Consider the following 14,989-nt stretch of genomic DNA (forward strand, 5'->3'; position numbering starts at 1 on the left):
ACTCTGAACTCATAGTGAAAAACCTGTTTCCATAACCTATTTAAACTTAGACATTGTGCCATGACTAGAATCAGCTGAGGTGGTAGCAGGACAGTAACTTTTGGGAAAAGAGGGACAACCAGCTGGGAAGCAGTAGTCCCCTAGACAGACATAGTAATGCTTGGTAAAAGTTATCATTTGAAGCTGCGAGATTAGTGCTGAATTACTCAGTTATGCAGTGGTCTTCCACTTTAGCAAAAATGTTAATTATCCTAAAGTACTGCTGTTGCCTAAATAGAGGACTCCTATCTTATGTTCACTGAGCAGACACCAAAATTCCTGAAGTACTGAATTGAGTGTAATACAATATTTGGGGCCTGAAGAACACATATCCTAGAAGTGCTTTGTTCTGCCAGGACTCAGTGGCTCAGTACCCAGCCTATCTTTAGACTGCTGGGATACAAAATTAAGTTTTCCTCGAGTATCCATGACATTTTCCTGGTGCACATTTTGATAATTACATGATATGAAGACTGTGACAGTAGCAACATCTTTGGCTTTTAAACATGGGTTTTTCTTGTGTTGAGAACATTCTCCCCTCTTTGGAAAAAAATTGCCCAAAAGAATCATAGAATCATAGAATTGATTGGGTTGGAAAAGACCTCCGAGATCATCAAGCCCAACCCTTGGTCCAACTCCAGTCCATTTACCAGATCATGGCACTCAGTGCCACGTCCAATCTCAGTTTAAAAACCTCCAGGGATGGTGAATCCACCACTTCTCTGGGCAAGTCATTTCAATGCCTGGATGCAGCTCCAGCTGGCGGCCAGTCACCAGTGGTGTTCCCTAGGGGTCAGGGTTGGGTCCAGTCCTGTTTAACATCTTTATTGATGATTTAGATGAGGGGATTGAGTCCATCATCAGCAAATTTGCTGATGATACCAAGTTGGGAGGGAGTGTCAACCTGCTGGAAGGCAGGAGGGCTCTGCAGAGGGATGTGGATAGACTTGAGAGATGGGCTGATTCCAATGGGATGAAGTTCAATATGGCCAAATGCTTGATCCTGAACTAACAGCAGCACTCCTATGAAATATTGCAATACCAGGTTTAATTTTCCTTTCTCCTTTTCCTGTTATGTTCTGTGTTGTGGTGTATAAAAATTATTATTGGGATGCAATTACCTTTCAGGCTTTCTGTTGGAAGTGTTTCTGTCAAGAAATTGTTCAAGACTCAGTATTGAAATAGACATAATAGAAGGGAGCATGATGGGTCCCGTTTTGTACTCCAAATGGAAGTGCTCAGTGGTGCACCATTTAAGTTCCTGTTCTGAACTTCTTCCTGGACTGAAATAATTGTCATAAAGTAGTGCAGCGACAATGTCATACAACACAGGATGAATAACCGTAAACCAAACCAATTCTTGAAATACTTTGCTCAATTAACTTACTTAAATGTGAAACTATATTAAGAGTTGAACTGCTTTCCTCACTGAAAATAGTCCTTAGTTTCAAATGCTGTTGATAAAATATTTTCATCACAAGGGGGCACCAAAGATTTTTCTTACAGAACAGAACTTTGTTTTTCTTCTTGCTTTAACCCTTGCATAGTAACTCAACGTTACAAATGCAAAATGTTTCAAGTGGCTTAAAGCAACAGTGCCGTAATTCCTGCTCCCAGGAGCTGCATACCAAAATCTACACGAGGAGTGGCATCCTGGGAAGCAGGTGGGATGGTATTGCTCCTCCAGAGTCTCCTTTACAAGATGAAGCTGTGATGGGCACATACCCAGGTCCGACAGCAATCAGGCAATCATAGATTGGCCTCTGGGTTCAGTTCCTCTCTCAGTCATGGACTTGGATTATCCAGCAGTCTCCATGCCACTCTGGGGTTGGCTGCAAAAAGTAACTCTCTCATCAAGGTGTTGCAACTGCAGTATTTGAGAACTGATAGTTTCAGGGCTGCATGGTCTAGACTTTATTCTACAAGTAGAGAAAATATATTTGATAAGAAAATCCAGAGTGGTTTTATGAAGTGTGAATACCATACAAGTGCCCCCTCTGTCATGATTTTGAAATGATCACAGGAAAGATACTACATGCATTCTATTCATACTTAATTGATGTTCTGAAGGCTTTAGTGAACAAGAAAGGGAAAATAAACTTTTTTAGACTCCAATTTATAAGAGACTAAGTATTACCATGTAACATATTTTTACCAACATCAGAATGGCAAGTTTGCAGTGCCTTTTTTTTCTTTCTTTTTTGTTTTTTTGTTTGGTTTTGGGTTTATCTGGGTTTCTTGTTGTTTTTTTTTTTTTAATTATTTGTTTGGGGGTTTTTGTTGCTAAATGAAGACTGGGTTAGAATTTTGTATTCTTAATTTAGGTACTTCCTGTAGTCCAGCAGAGGAATAAGTAGTTAGGAAAGTAGAATACCTACAAAATAAGGTGCCTGTAATTTTGTACGCTTTTCTGAAGCATTATTGAAATCTTAAGGAGCACATATTAGTTATGGATTCTTATACAATTCTCAGCATCTGTTGAGTGGACATAGCTGTGTTCTGGAAGCTGATAAACATTGAACTATTTTTTTTTAATTTCCTCTGTTAGTTTTTTTTTTTTTACCTGCTGGATCAGTCTCCCTGTCTGCTTCATTATAAAACTCCACAGCAGCCATGGCAGTATAGCATGAAAAGGAGGGAACTCATGGTCAGTGGGACAAACAGCACTGCTGCTCTCCACAGGCCTGATGCATCACTAATATCCCACATGGATAACTTAGCTGGGCAATCCTGGGCATGGGGACTGTTTTTAACACCTGTTTGGTGCCAACACCGGGAAGGCATGCATGTGTTTAGTGTTCCTTGTTGGGTATATGACACCCACTGCCAGGACACGATTTGCCGAATGACATGATTACACTATTGGCATATGTTATTCCTGTCTGCTGGAGCTTCTTCATATGCCTCTTGCATTGGACTTTTAGCGGTCTGGAACACCTATTAAGCCAAGATCAAGAAACTCACCTGACTTAAACCAAGCTGCAAGTAACCCCCCCCCCAAAAAAAATTGTCAGAAATTTGCTTGCACAACTAAAAGTAAGAAGTTGTGGTAAACTTGAAAAGCTTAAATTAGCGGAGCCAAAATGTGTTACAAACTGTGACTTCAGTTTATCTACATGAAAAATAGATAACAGACAATAACAAATCTTTTGTACACAGTGCCAGAATTTTGGATACATCCACTGATAGTGAAATCTGTTATTTCTCTGTGAGAAATAACTGCCACGGTTTCTTCAGATCTGTATCTTGGTTCAGTGAAAAGATACGCTACACAAACTGTAGTAGGGCTGTAGCAAAAAACTCTCTCTGCCTTGCCATAAACTTATGCACCACACCAATGTTTTTATCTTGTATGTGGTTTGATAGCTGTGGCTCTACTAGCTCTTTCCTGATTTATTTATAATATTTATTTTTAAGTAATTTCTTTATTTCTATTATTACTTCTAATAATTTTATTTCACAATCTTACTGAATAGTTTTTCAATTCAGTCTGACTGCTCCTTTCCAAAATTAGAAGTAGTGTGATATTCTCCTAAAGTTCTAGCAGTTATGCCTTAAGACACTAATACAAATTTATGAAAGAATCTGATTTCTGCAGGTATGAAGGAGGCAGCTGGTGTGTGGAAGGTGGTAAGAGTACAAATGTGTATCACAAATTGCTAAATGGTCTTTCAAGTTCCGGTTCACTTTCCAGGTATGTCTGACATTACTCTGACATTTAGCAATCAGAGCAGTGACCATGGTATTTGGGCAGGCATCCCCAGGAGTGGGAATAAACATCTGGAGTTGAGGGTGCAAAATATCATTTGTTTGTAGGAGATGAAGCCATTTTCCTTTCCTCAAGGATATTTGATTTGCTGTTTGTTCATCTTGAACAGTCATCATTCCTGGCCTTCAACCTGCAGTCCTGGAGCATGTACAGTTTTTACCACCAAAGAATTTCACCAGTCACATATGAGTTAAAATAGAACTTTTTTCCACAGGTGAGGTGTTTGACTGGAGATACTGTACTGTTCTGTGAAAGGAGAAACAGATGACAGATTTTGCTGGGATGGAAAGGTCTTGGTGTGTTTTGGGCACCTCCTGAGAACAGCTGATGTATTAGGCTTCTCAAAGAGCCCATCATGTCACTTGCATACGTGACATCTTGTACTGACCCCAGTGGGATTTATGCCAAGCTACCACACACACTACTGGTCTGGAAATAAGCAGCAGGGGAGAACCTTTGAGTGAACTTCCATGCCAAAAAACCCTGAAGGATTCAAGCAGTTCTAGGATCAGATAGTCACTAGGTAGGATGTTTTTCAGATCGTGTTTGTGGAACACCTCATCGTCATCATCATTATGGCCAGGCTTTGCGAGTGAGGATTCGGGAAGGGCTCTCCCCATGTGGATGTGTGTCCTTCGAGCCTGTACAGTGGATTTTTTAGGTGAGGCACAGCATGTGCAGAACTGGCCCCACCATTTAAGTCCAAAGGCTCATCTGCCATGATGGCCGAGCGAGCTTGGACAGTGACAGTCAAGTCCTCAGGACTAGAATCTACAGCCCCCAGTATTCCCAGGAGGTCTCCCATCCAAGTACTAACCGGGGCTGACCCTGCTGAGCTTCCGAGATCTGACGGAATTGGATGTCAGTGATACACCTAAAGGCCGCTGAAATCCTCAGAGAGGAGCCTAAATGCCTCCTTTGTACACAGCTTCCGCTAACCATGCCAGAAAAGCGGCTTTTTTTTGTATATCTCGAACCAGGGAAGGAGCTAACTTTCCGAGAGAGTTTAATTTAATTTCTGGCTGCAAATGTCCGCAGACTGCTGGTTCTCAGGTCCCTCTCCCGGGCGGCGACAGTGCCGGCTCGGCTCGGCTCCGCTCGGCTGTCCGCGTGCCCGCGGTGCCATGGCAACGCCGCGGGGATGGCAACGCCGTGCTGCCATGGCAACGCCGCCGTGACGGCATCGCGGCCCGGCCCGGCCCGGCCAGGGGACACCAGTATGCGGTCCAAGAGGCTCACCACAGGTACACCGCAGCCCCGCGGGAGAGTGGGCAGGATGCGGGTCAGACGCGGGATCTGGTCCCGGGTGCGGGGCCCGGCAGGTACCCACAGATACAGAGCGGCATTTTGAACGGCCAGGTTTGAACCTGCCCGGGAGAAAATCACGCTGCAGAGAGAACTCGACTCCCTTCAAGTGGCATCACAGAACACAGGATATTCTCCTAAAACGAGGGAGATATTATCTGGGAACGCTCGCAACTGTATCTTTTTCATTTTATCATATGTTTCACCATATTTGCTGTTCAAAGATACAACAGCCTCGTACAAATGTGTGTTTTCATTAAAACCATCAAGCTTGTAGGAAATCAATTTTGCAGAGGAAAGCTGACAAGAAATTAACTGATATGTTTGAGAAATAATATACTTAAATAATACATGAACTACATTTAAATAATTCTTGTGGTAATTAACTTTTTATGCCTGGGTCAACATTACTGCATGTTCTTAGTTTATTTTGTTTCCCCAGGCTAAGTTATTTTATTTCAGAATATCCAGGAAAGGGTGTCATACCTCACTACTTTTTGTTTCTGTATTGTAATTGTAGTTGAACCAGCTTGACTGTATTGCTTGGATTACATATGATACTTCACTTATGTTTTTCAGAACCACCATGCATAACAGAAGAAGTGTTTGTAAGTATGCTTTATAAGCCTTGATCATTATTTTTGTCATGCAACTATAGAGCAAAAAAAAGCAAGGAACTATTTTGGAAACTGTTGTCTGTTTTCTCAGTTCTTTCCTTTGTAAGTATGGAGTACTGACTAATTTTTTACAATTTTCTCAGACAAAATAATATTTAGTTTTAAATTAATTTTAAAAAAGGAACAGGAATCTATGGTGAATAAAGATGGAAATGGAAAGAACTGTGAATTGGAAGGAAGGAAGGAAGGAAGGAAGGAAGGAAGGAAGGAAGGAAGGAAGGAAGGAAGGAAGGAAGGAAGGAAGGAAGGAAGGAAGGAAGGAAGGAAGGAAGGAAGGAAGGAAGGAAGGAAGGAAGGAAGGAAGGAAGGAAGGAAGGAAGGAAGGAAGGAAGGAAGGAAGGAAGGAAGGAAGGAAGGAAGGAAGGAAGGAAGGAAGGAAGGAAGGAAGGAAGGAAGGAAGGAAGGAAGGAAGGAAGGAAGGAAGGAAGGAAGGAAGGAAGGAAGGAAGGAAGGAAGGAAGGAAGGAAGGAAGGAAGGAAGGAAGGAAGGAAGGAAGGAAGGAAGGAAGGAAGGAAGGAAGGAAGGAAGGAAGGAAGGAAGGAAGGAAGGAAGGAAGGAAGGAAGGAAGGAAGGAAGGAAGGAAGGAAGGAAGGAAGGAAGGAAGGAAGGAAGGAAGGAAGGAAGGAAGGAAGGAAGGAAGGAAGGAAGGAAGGAAGGAAGGAGTGAGTCAACTGGAAGGTTCAATGTGACAGGTTTAACAATCTCCTTACTTTACCGTTTCTGCCCTTTGCTCACAGCTTATTGTAGGAGTTCCCTGATGTTTGTCTTCTTGTTTGAAAGGTATATATATTTGTTTGTTACGTCACATGAAATAGCACCTTAAATCTTGCAGCTTGGGTAATGTTTGCCTATTCTCTGTTTTGGATCCCTTTGTCACTGTATATTTTAAAGTATAAATGTGTTGATATCTCTTTTGGGACCCCCTAGATACTGTTTTATTTATAGTGTATACATATTCTACAAATTCAGGTAGAGTTAAACTATATCCCCCCAAAAGGTGGTGGTGGGTTCAACAGCCCAACTAAAGTACCAATGCCTGGAGTGTGGGCAACAAGCAGGAGGAGCTGCAGCCACAGTGCATCAGGAAAAGTGTGATATAGTTGCCATTATGGGAACATGGTGGAATGCTGCCATGGATGGCTATAAACTCTTCACAAGAGACAGACAAGGAAGTAGAGGTGTTGGAGTAGCCCTAGATGTTAGGGAGTGTTTTGATTGTCCAGAGCTTAATGATGTGATGACAAGGTGAGTGTTTATGGGTAAGAACCAGGTTGATGGCCAACAAGGTAAGTATCATAGTGGCAGTCTGCTCCCAGTCAGTCTGAAGAGGCAGATCAACTATTCTGTAAGCAGCTGGGAGAAGTGTCACAATTGCTGGCTCTTGTTCTCATGGGGGACTTCAACTTAGCAAAAGTCTTCTGGAAATACAACACAGCATAGAGGAAGCAGAGGTTCTCAGGCTGTGTGGGAGAGAACTTTCTGACACAGCTGGTAAGTCAGTCAGGGTTGGGCCTGTTGTTTGTGAACATGGAAGGACTGGTGGGTGATGTGATGGTTGGAGGCCTCTTGGGTGCAGTGATCATGAAATGCCATTTTTTACTTCTTAGAGAAGTAAGTAGGGGTGTCAGCAGAACTGCCATCTTGGACTTTTGGAGGGCAGACTTTGCCTGCATAGGAGACTGAGAGACTTCCTTGGGAGGCAGTCTTGAGTGGCTGAGGGGTCAAGGAACGCTGGATGTGCTTTAAGAAGGAAATCTTAAAGGTGCAGGAGCAGGCCATCCCCCTGTACCAAAAGACAAGCTGGCAGTGAAGACCACCAAGGGAACTTTGACTGGAACTCAGTGAGAAAAAGGGATAAGTGGCACAGGAGTACCACAAGGAGGTTCTGAGATCATGTAGGGAGAAAATTAGGAAGGCCAAAGCCCAGCTAGAAGTTAATGTGGCTACTACTGTACAATACAACAAAAAGTGTTGTTGCAAATACATCAGCAACAAAAGGAGAGCCAAGGAGAATCTCTGTCCTTTGTTGGATGTGGGGGGAAACACAGTGACAAAGGATGAAGAAAAGGTCTTCTTTGCCTCAGTCTTTAATGACAAGACCAGTAATCATCAAGTTGCCCAGCCCTGTGAGCTGGAAGACAGAGACAGGGAGCAGAGTGAAGTCCCCATAATCCAGGAGGAAGTGGCCAGTGACCTGCTATGTCACTTAGACCTGCACAAGTCCATGGGACCAGATGGGATTCACCCAGGGGTAGTGAGGGAGATGGTGACAGTGCTCATGAAGTCACTTTCAATCAGGTATGAGCAGTCCTGGTGAGCTGAGAGGTCCCAGGTGACTGGAAGCTGGTAAATGTGAAGCCCATCTATAAAGGTTGCAGGGAGGATCCGGGGAGCTACAGGCCTGGCAGCCTGATGTTGGTGTTGGGCAATGTCATGGAGCAGATAATCTTGAGTACCATCACATGGCACATGCAGGACAACCAGGGGATCAACCCAGCCAGCATGGGTTTAGGAAAGAAAGGTCCTCCTTGACCAACCTGATCTCCTTCTATTACAGAGGGACTCATTTAGTAAATGATGGAAAGGCTATTGATGTTGTCTGCCTGGACTTTAGTACAGCCTTTGACACTGTCTCCCACAGCATTCTCATGGAGAAGCTGACTGCTCATGGTGTGGACAGGTGTACTGTTTAATGGCTAAAATACATGGCTGGATGACTGGGCCCAGAGAGTGGTGGTGAATGGAGTTAAATCCAGTTGGTGGCTGGTCACTACTGGGGCTCCCCAGGGCTCAATACTGGGGCCAGTCCTATTTAAAATCTTTATTGACCACCAGGATGAGAGGATCAAATGCATCCTCAGCAAGTTTGCAGATGCAGTTACTCTTCTCCCAAGTAACAAGGAATAGGACAAGTTAAAAAGGCCTAAAGCTGTGCCAGGGGAGGTTTAGGCTGAATATCAGGAAATTTTCCTCATCAAAGGTTTTGTCAAGCATTGGAACAGGCTGCCCAGAAGAGTGGTTGAGTCACTATCCCTGGAGGTATTTAAAAGACATGAATATGGCACTTGGGGACATGGTTTAGGGGTGGACTTGGTAGTATCAGGTTAATGACTGAATTTGATGATCTTAGAGGTTTTATACAAATAAACAATTCTGTGATTCTATATGTATAAGATATCTGGCATAGGAGAGGGGGGCACAGGCTTAAGCTCGGCCAGGGGAAATTTAAGTTGGATATCAGAAAAAAATTCTTTCCAGAGAGAGTAATCAGGCATTGGAATGGGCTGCCCAGAGAGGTGGTGGATTCACCATCCCTAGAGATTTTTAAATGCAGATTGGACATGGAGCTGAGTGCCATGATCTAGTAAATGGACTAGAGTTGGACCAAGGGTTGGACTCTATGATCTTGGAGGTCTTTTCCAACCCAATCGATTCTATGATTCTATATGTAAATATGTGCATGAGAACATCTCCTAACTGCATATTTAGACTGCATTAAACCTGGATTGTGCAGGCCCCTTAATAGGACTAGATATGTCTGTCTCCAGGTGAACTTCACACTCAGGCATGAGGCTGTCAGAGGTCTATTTAGTATGGAGTTTCATAGTAACTTTTAGCTTTTGACATTTAAAGACGTCATGTTTTATATATTTGACAAGAGTGGAGAGGTATTTATCATTTCAGTGAGTGCTGCAACGTGAAATGCAAACCTTGCAAGGTGGTGCTGCTTTTATCTGCATTCAGCTTCACCTTTGATGTCTAAAAATACTGCTGTGTTTCTTTTCTTTTTCACAATGGCAGTAATAGAGTACAGTATCAAGTGCTATAGATAGAAATCACTAGGTTTTTTTCCAGAAAATGCCTGGGAAGTGATTGCATACCATGCCAAAAATATTTTAAAATTCCTTTCCATGTTAAAGGAGTGATAGAAATCAGACCCAAGATATTTCTATTCATATAAAAATTGCATGAAACAAAGTTTTGGACCAATTTTTAGCACACCTTAACCTTCAGTTGCAATTCTTCAAGAAAGGCAGCTTTTTATGGTCATAATTTGGACTGTGCAACAGGAAAGATGGCAGGGGAAGAAATGAAATTAAATGCTTCCTGACACAAAAATCTAAGCTATAATATTGTACATGCAACTCCAAAACCTATAACGTGCAACTACGATTTCAAATGAAAATAAGACGTTTTACAAAAGAAACTCCAAAAACCAGAGTAATGTATATTGTGTATAGATGCAGTAAGATCAGTGAATAGTAAAGGTTGTGTTAGTAAGATCATAAACATTTTATTGATTAATCAACCACTGTGTTTACATTTCTTGCTGTTATATGGGACTAAAGAGAATTCTATCCTTGGGAAATTGAAAACACATGTTACCTGCATATTCCTAAATAAATTCTCCTATTTAGTCAGTGGTCAAACATTTCTAGGCCCATGGTACTGCAGTTGCAATGGGCCATGGGTCTGTGCTTCAAATAAAGCATGATTTCTGTATGCAGAAAGCCTTGGTTTGAGCACTGGCAGCGTTTTGTAGGAAAGAGTGTGAGCTGAATTGCCTGTCCTGTATCAGTCCCAACAGCAACCACAAGTGCTAAGGAATAAATGCTGGCAGACCAGGGCCAGACTTGTTGTGCAGCACACTAAGGCCTTCCTGGTTCATATTATGGTATGCTAGCTCAGATTTCTTCCTTACCTGAGCACAAGCTGCCTGTATTTAGATCATATCAGTGGGTTTTGGATCAAGATACTGCCTGTCTGTGCCCGATACCCTGTACACCATGCATAACCTCTCTTTCATGCTATTCCTCACTAGTGCAGCTCAATGCTATGAGCTTAAGAAAGAGAAAAATATTTGTGAAGCAAGACCTTTGCTGATACTGGCAGATATATTTGATTTAGGTGCATTTTCCTTGCCTAGCAAGGCAGAAATAATAGAATATTCTAGAAACTACAAAAATATTTAGGTGTCTTCTTTTATACTGGAGAAACATATCTGAAGATCAGTGGAATACTTTTACCCTCTGTTGAATTGATTTGGCAATGGTGGTGGTATTGAGTACAATAGAAGTAAGATATGGATCCATACTTTTGGATTTGTCAACAGCAGAAAAATTCAATTTCCATTCTACAGTTTTTGAGTCTTGTTAGCAAGGTTTAAAATGCAGGGGTGAGAAAGGATACAAAAACACCTGTACACACAGTCTTCACTTCTGATGAGGTCAGCAGGAAGTCTCCCAGGTCTGTCAGTTTCAAAGCATGGCGTACACTCCCTTTCATTCCCCAAACATCCCCAGGCAGCAGTGTGAGAACAAAAGGTGGCCCTGGTGAACTTTGATACACCCCCTTCCCAAGTGCAAGAGGAAAAGGTACATTATGGCTTATGCACATTTTTTTTCAAAAGTAAACATGCAGAATTTTAGCATGAAGAAACTGTTAAGTTTATGAAGGCTTTATCTGTAAATTTGTTGGCAAAGGATTTACTTTCATGTGTGTTTTTTAAATTGCTAAGAACCTCGGTAGCGTGCAATGGTTAGAGTATAACAGTGATGCAATGATTGTATTCTCAGAAGCGGGAAATATTTTTTTGCAAAAGTTTCCATGTCGTAGCTCATAAAAAAAATACTATTTGAGGGAATAGTGAATTCAAACTATGTTAGCTCAGATTACTACAAGCCTTGCCTTGTGGTTTTGTCTCTCTGTAGGAGGAATGCTTAGCCACAGATGATATGCTTGTGGACTACTTTAATGAATTTTTGAGTCTTCCGGTAAGTACCTTACAGAAATCCCTTGCAAAATACAAGAAACACCATACTAAGATTGGGAGTAACTTAATCCATTTTAGAAAATTTTACATTTTGCCACTTGCTGGTTAAATGACTTCTACAATATGTCTGTATTTTAATGGTAGCAACTCTTACTGCTCAATGTTATCAGTCTCAGGAGGAAAATAGCACAGTATCTGGGGGCAGATGTTATCTTGCTAATTTACAGAATACGCAAGGCTGGAAGGCACAACAATGGGCCTTCCTGCTCTTAAAATTGGCACTTTACTCCTCTTCCTCTCCCATCTGCAGCTAGAAGGATGCAGTCATACACTATATTGTGTGCTGATCTAGTTACAATTAAAAGACCACCAGTGTCCTATTTTTAACCAATTGCCCCATATTTTGCCCCTTTTCCCCATCAACTGCCCTGGCTTCCCACACTGTCATGGAGTCACATATGTGGTCCTGCTCCTTCAATGTGGCAATGTCATCCAACTTCATCTTTTTAGTCTTGGGAAGGGAGGGTGCTGCCTCCCTCTGTGCAGCTCGAGCCGACTGCTGGGCAGCAGAAGGGGAGGAAGGGGGAAATGAGCCTGCGGCTTCCTGCCCCACGCTGCTCTCTGGAGTCCCTGCAACATTCCTTCTGGCCCCCCTTTCCAGGGCTACCTTATCTGTGACTGTGCTTACCAGAGCAGCCTCGGGAAAGCCACCAATGTTTCTCTTTTTGTAACACTTGCCTTCTCAGAGATGTTTCAGGGTGTGCTGGTTTAAAGGCAAACCAGCAGGGGAAATGAACATACCACCAGAGAGATATGATAAGTCAGACCTAAAATTTAATAATAATATTATAATAAAAACACTGACACCAAAGGGAAATTGCTTTCAACTCACAAAAACCCAGCAGTATAACCCAGTGTCCTGGGGCACAAACCCAAGGGGGTTTGTTTACCCTTGTGCTGAGACCCCTGTGGCTCCCCCAAGTCCAGAGCAAAAGGAAATGAAAAACCTGTTGGTGCAGGTGAGGGCTGTGGTCTGGGTGAGAGCGGTGATCTCCTCCTGTCGAGGTCCTGCTGCTGCTCTGGATCCGACGAGAAGTTACCAAAGTCTTCCTAGCCACCACTTATGTACCCTCAGGGAGCACCCAGTCCCTCCCCCTGGGCCGGGACTCACACAATGGGTGATTAACTCTGGGAGCCAGGGGGTATTGAACTGTTGATGGCCCATTAGCAGCTCCGCCCCCTCTGGCTGAGTGTGAAGGTGATAATGACTCCCTGGGCAGCTGCTGCTAATGGCCCATTGTCCTTGGGGAATGAATAGAGGGGGTAGAATACACAGCTTTGATCACCCTTACACAGTGTCAGCTGGTCCCTCCTGCTCAACTAGGACAACAGGGCTTGTTAGATCTTTCCATTTCTGCAAAGCCAAAGCTAGAGGGGACTCCACCAGAGTCTCCTCTTCCATGGATTGCGCACAACCCATGCTGACAAGTTACAGGCAAGGAAGGGAAAAAAACTTTTCAGCACCCAGATTTGAACTGCTGGCCTCAGGAATACCAAGCAAGCTCACTCCTCCAAGTGCTATGTTACCGCTTCAGGCTAAGACAGAGTGATGTAATCCCAGAGAGATATTCCTCTCCTTTCCAGCTGCACTCAGCTACCATGAAACCCCTGAGCACTCTGCCTTGCCCTTCCCGAAGCAACAAAGGACCAAACCATCCCTCACCCAGGCAAAACGCCCTTTTGCCCACCAGGCTGAGAAACTGACTGGCCAGATCAGTTCTACTTCCCAGCCCAACGTATTCCCAGTTCCAGGGAAATACCTTCCCTTAGTTTGCTAGCAAAAAATACCCAAAGGAACTGCTCCTTTTATCTTACCCAGTTGTTAGGAGTTTCAAGGGTCACTGAAGGAATCCTCCAAAATGTGCCAGCAGTGGAGAATTCCTGCAGGATGAAACTTCTTGCTCTGGAGTCCCTCGTGGTTCCAGGGTGCTGGATTCTCTGATTTTCACCTTTGGACGCCAAACTGATGCCGTGAATGACCCCCCTACATTAGTGTAGGGTAAGATAAAAAGTAAAGGTCCTTTATTATCACACGCCTACAGCCCACAGGAATACATGTTGACATGCATGTGCTCCAGTTCTTGTTTTCACGGCTTTTATAATAAGATCCCTCCAATCGTTCCTTTACACATTTCTCAGTCCAGCCCTGGTTCCACCCCTGGTCCAACCCCTGGAATTGGGTCTGGGGTCGTCAAGACTCTGTCTTCATCAGCTCCTCTTCCTCAGGCACACAAAGGTCCCTTGGAGTTCATCCAGTTCTGACTTCTGGGTCACTCTGACCTGTGTTTATGTTTCATTCTGTAGGCCTTCTGATATCCTTCAGCTCTACCTTGAGAAAGAGACTAAGCAACTAAGAGACTTTAAGCTACTGATAAATGCTAAGGGTTAGGATGTATAAATAATGAACTTAGGCTGCCAGAATATTAGCACATTACATCTACATTTGCTACAGTTACTGTGCTCCTAAAATCTACAAAATGTGAAAATCAGAACAAAAACCCCTTTGGCATCATTGGCCCTGACTATTTGTCTTCATCCCCGTGCCTTACACCCCTAGTCCCTTGCTGGGTGGCAGAGGCCTTTCCACAGTGTCACTCGTGGATCCCACCCCATGGACCACAGAGCTGCCCCACAGCCTGTCCCCCTCCTGAGGCACCACGGTCCAACAGGCTGCGCTACAAGAACATAAAACCATTTCTACAACTTGATATGTAGGAACCACCACCAGCAGTAGGAAGAGACAGAATATTTCTTGATGCTTCTTGGACCTCAGTCTCCAGTGTGGCCACTAATGAAATAAATTCAGTTATGATTCATAACTGAATGATTTGGCTTACTAAACTGAACTAGACACAGCTGTGTTCTCTAAGCCATGTCATAGATTTATGTAAATGTACATGTAGAATGGGCTCCCCATGCCAATATTTAATCTTAAAATAGAATCTGAAAATACTAACTCTGTCAGAGTATTGGTTTTGTGTACAGCATCAGTAGTCAGGAACTCAACCTTTACATACTTTTGCCACACTGTAAGATTCCTAAGAACAATTTTTGCAAAGCTGGAGAGACACAGATAGAAGAAAGCATGTGGTGAGAGTGGCTGGGTCTTTTTCTTTCTCCAACACCCTCCACCTTCCCCCTGCAGCTGCTTTATATCTGACTAAATCCAAGCCTAACTACTCAGCTTTTAAACCCAGGCCTCCTTCCATGTGCCAGATTTTATTTAGCACAGGAATACCATCCTCCATGTCTTTGCTGTTTACTTGGAAACTATGCTTCAAGTTTTCCCCAAGTCTCAGAGGATGAAACGGGTAAGAAGTTCAGCCTGCTTAGTCTCTCAGTCTTTTTGGACATTCACAGCTTTCA

General features: G+C 43.2%; 1 protein-coding gene across 1 annotated transcript in view; it reads left to right on the forward strand.

Annotated features, from left to right (window-relative positions):
• The first annotated feature begins 4,978 nt into the window (after positions 1-4,978).
• Positions 4,979-14,989, forward strand: part of RGS22 (regulator of G protein signaling 22) — a 74,820-nt gene continuing 64,809 nt past the window's right edge. The window contains exons 1-3 of the mRNA XM_071554082.1: positions 4,979-5,052; positions 5,693-5,721; positions 11,502-11,564. Of these exons, the coding sequence (XP_071410183.1) occupies positions 5,028-5,052; positions 5,693-5,721; positions 11,502-11,564 (117 nt within the window). The 5' untranslated portion in view covers positions 4,979-5,027. The remainder of the gene's footprint in view (positions 5,053-5,692; positions 5,722-11,501; positions 11,565-14,989) is intronic.

Source organism: Pithys albifrons, chromosome 4 (assembly GCF_047495875.1).
Source record: "Pithys albifrons albifrons isolate INPA30051 chromosome 4, PitAlb_v1, whole genome shotgun sequence".
Lineage (NCBI taxonomy): Eukaryota > Metazoa > Chordata > Aves > Passeriformes > Thamnophilidae > Pithys > Pithys albifrons.